Source organism: Phallusia mammillata, chromosome 2 (assembly GCF_965637545.1).
Source record: "Phallusia mammillata chromosome 2, kaPhaMamm4.hap1.1, whole genome shotgun sequence".
Classification (NCBI taxonomy): Eukaryota; Metazoa; Chordata; class Ascidiacea; order Phlebobranchia; family Ascidiidae; genus Phallusia; species Phallusia mammillata.
The window spans coordinates 5,898,336-5,901,596 of NC_137253.1; the positions used below are offsets into that span (position 1 = coordinate 5,898,336).

The 3,261-nt window shown below is 37.0% G+C and overlaps 1 protein-coding gene across 1 annotated transcript; it reads right to left on the reverse strand.

The window, feature by feature from the left end:
- Positions 1 to 198: 198 nt before the first annotated feature.
- Positions 199 to 1,519, reverse strand: LOC145214143 (protein unc-93 homolog A-like). Its single transcript, XM_080082608.1, has 3 exons — positions 1,216 to 1,519; positions 600 to 749; positions 199 to 440 (listed from the first exon to the last, which is right to left on the reverse strand). The coding sequence occupies exons 1-3, from the start codon at positions 1,415 to 1,417 to the stop codon at positions 229 to 231; spliced, it is 564 nt and encodes a 187-aa protein (XP_079938734.1). The 5' UTR covers positions 1,418 to 1,519; the 3' UTR covers positions 199 to 228.
- Between the last annotated feature and the right edge of the window lie 1,742 nt (positions 1,520 to 3,261).

The following is a 3,261-nucleotide window of genomic DNA, read 5'->3' on the forward strand; positions in this document are numbered from 1 at the left end:
ACAGCAAACATAGTTGTACCGACATAAACTTCTGCACTAGCAGTTTTCGATGATAACTGTTCTGTACTAAGAATATCGGGCAAATTTTTTTTTTTTACTGAAATAACGCACAAACGGAAACAAACGCGTATACATAAAACGGGAAAATAAAATGAGTACGTTTTATTCCACGTCGCTTGCAACTTTGTTCCTAGTGAAGTTACTATTTAAGTCCGTGCCATGTGTACATTACTGCTCTTCTTTAATTAAATTTCTCACCATGTTGAGCTGATGAAGGGCAAACATGAGTCCACTGAATTCCCGAACACACGTGTCTTCAGTTTTATTCGAGTGCTTGTGATAGATATGTCCGTAATAAGTGAAGAGAAGTCCACATGGAACCCAAAACATGCCGGCAGCCCAACCCACCAATACTGAGACGATCATTAAAAGCCATTCCTCTGCGGAACGTAAAAGACAATGATTGCATATTTAGGGTGTTGTGGTGATTAAAGCAACCAATACTGCTAAATACTGCTAAATCTTCATCACATTTTCGGGAAGCAAACCAAATATTGCGCACAAGAAATATCACAAACAGTAATAGATTAAGAGTTTACTTGGATAAGCGTTTGCGACAACGTAGATAATGTAGACAATTTCACTTGCGATCATCGATTTTTTGGCACCGAGAAGTCGAATAGCGATTGGAACAACAAATATACCGACGAAAATAGAAGTACCATAGTTAACTGCGGTTGCTTTTGCACCTGTTGAAACAAAAGGACATGGATATTCTGTGCTCAAATGTCGGTGTAAACGAGAAATAGTGTTTTAATGTTCGTTGCAATATCGTTCAGAAATTAGAAGATATTTCCCGTGATAAAAATAACGGATATTTTGTTTGACTGATTTATATTTGATTAATGACGAATATAGTGGCCCAAATAGACGGGAATAAGACAAGCTCTATCATCTAAATGTTTCGGTAAATACTCATGCCATTACCAGCGATATCACTTATCTTCATTTTAAGGTGAAAAGATGAACAGGTTATGCAAAAACACTCTTGCAAAAACAGCCAACTATAATTACAACGTGTTTTTTTTGTAATAACCAATACATAGAGGATGTTGCTGTTGGTCATACAGAAAACTAACCTCGTCAAAGTTTTATTTTGCTTATTTTATATGATGACACGCATTCACAACTTTGCATGCATTTTTTGGATCTTACCGATTCCTCCAACAATATTGATGCTGGATTGAAGCAAAAGCATTGAGCTGTATCCGCTGAATAAAAGCACGACGCCGACACATATTATTATGTAAGTTCTTTTAATTTTCCTTTTTGCGACCTGGTCTTCAGTTCGAACTTCTACGTCGCCGTTTGCAGACATTTTGTAAGCGTAAGCTTGACTAGTAACTGTTGTCTCCATTGAAACAGCTTTCCACTATCGAACTAAAATATGCTGAAACAGTTGAAATCGTCTTGCAAATTTATCCGAATTGCTGTGCTAGGTGTAAGCGTGGTTTTTTTACATGCGTTAAGACAGTTCGGAACTAGGTCTGCAAATATTTACATGTGACGTTTCTGCAGTAATCAAAGACGTTGGTATCGGCTTTTTACCAGAGGTGTCTCATTTTTGGGATGACTCTTCGTTTGGAACAAGTCTCAAGTGTGGTTCATATGTATTTTGAGGTATGTTGAAAAGACGCATATTGGTTGAAAATATTGCATGCCGAGATCAAAGCGGTCTCGAAAAGTTTTACAAGTAAAGAAAACAAGACTTGCATTGCTTCAAATATTGTTTTCCGAACTAAGACGAAACTAAAGTTGTTTATTTTAAAGAGAAAAAATGGATTTGGATACATCATAAAAAATGGAATACTATATGTTGTGTTTGGATGTCAACATTCTATTCTTGAGTTTGATAATAACAGCTATCGGCATTTTCTACATTTTTTCATAGCAATGGATATATAATAATTTTCCTAATATTTGCCCGTTTATATTACATATAACTGAGCCATAACAATTATGTACGACTTCAAAAGTTGCAATCTATCGCCTGTGGGTATTTTGTGGTGGTTTGTGGTTGGGTATAGCACAAACGTTTGTAGCTTTATCTACTGCTTCAGATTAATCGTTACTTGTCACAAAGTCAGACCCGCTTCGAGCTTCATAAACTTTACTAGAAAGTACATCGATTATATGGATATTGGTTCTGTTTGATATTCAATTTTGTTAACATACACAAATTGGCAAGTATCAAACATGTTACATTTGGCATGTTCTAAAATCTAAAAGCTTGATAATAAAAAGTAGACTTTGAAAACGTGTTGGCAATAAAACTAAGTTACGGTTACATTGTTCAATAATCTTGTCGGGTGCCGTATTTTAAATCCAATTTGCAGCAGGTTACATCTCTAATGACACTGTAAACAAGGCACGTTGCCTTCGGTGGAAGTTCTGCTTGCTTTCTTTGTGAAAAAGCAGTGGAGCTTGACGGAAAGGAAAAAAGTGCTTTTGAGCGTTGAGGCTGTTTTTGTTGCTGAATGTCAAATAACCTGCAAAGTCAAATTACGTAATTTAGTTCTTGTTAGACAATGTGAGTATTGTTAGCTGCTAAAAATACTTGGTTTGCTGTCGCCAGACGGTAGGATGGACAGAACTAATGCTTTAATGGTTTAGCTTGAATCAAGCAATATACGTTGTGGCTTATTCTGCCAGCTGAATACTTTTGCCTTGTAGCATGCCAGTTAGTTTGGTTGGTCACTTAGAATGACTACATTTGCCTTGGTTTGCCCCTTTAATTTTGGCTTAAGTAACAATGTGACAGCCAAGGTTAATCTTGACCGCAGGTTGCCAATCATTTTAGGTAAAATGCAGTTTACTTTTGTACATAGTGTTATTGAAAGACATATGGATTGTACAGTGAGGGCTTGGTTTTATTCGCTTTGTTTTAGTATTGGCCCTTCTTGCAAGTACTCGCCACTTTAAAAGCATGGAACACCTAAGTAATAAGTTGGCTTCAGACAAACCCTTGCGACAAATGTCTTGTCACCAGCTAGCCTGGCGAGGGCTATTGGTTGAAACAGAGTGCACTGCCTGCACCAGCAATTTATTTGCAGCAAAAATACACTTGCCAATTGCACAAACGATTTCCGGAATAGGTTTTGGATACATTTTAAAATTTGCGTATAGCTAGGTTTTGAGTGACTCGTCCTGGGTCTAGACAGCATTTGATTGATTGGCGATAAGACGAGGCAGCCAATATTC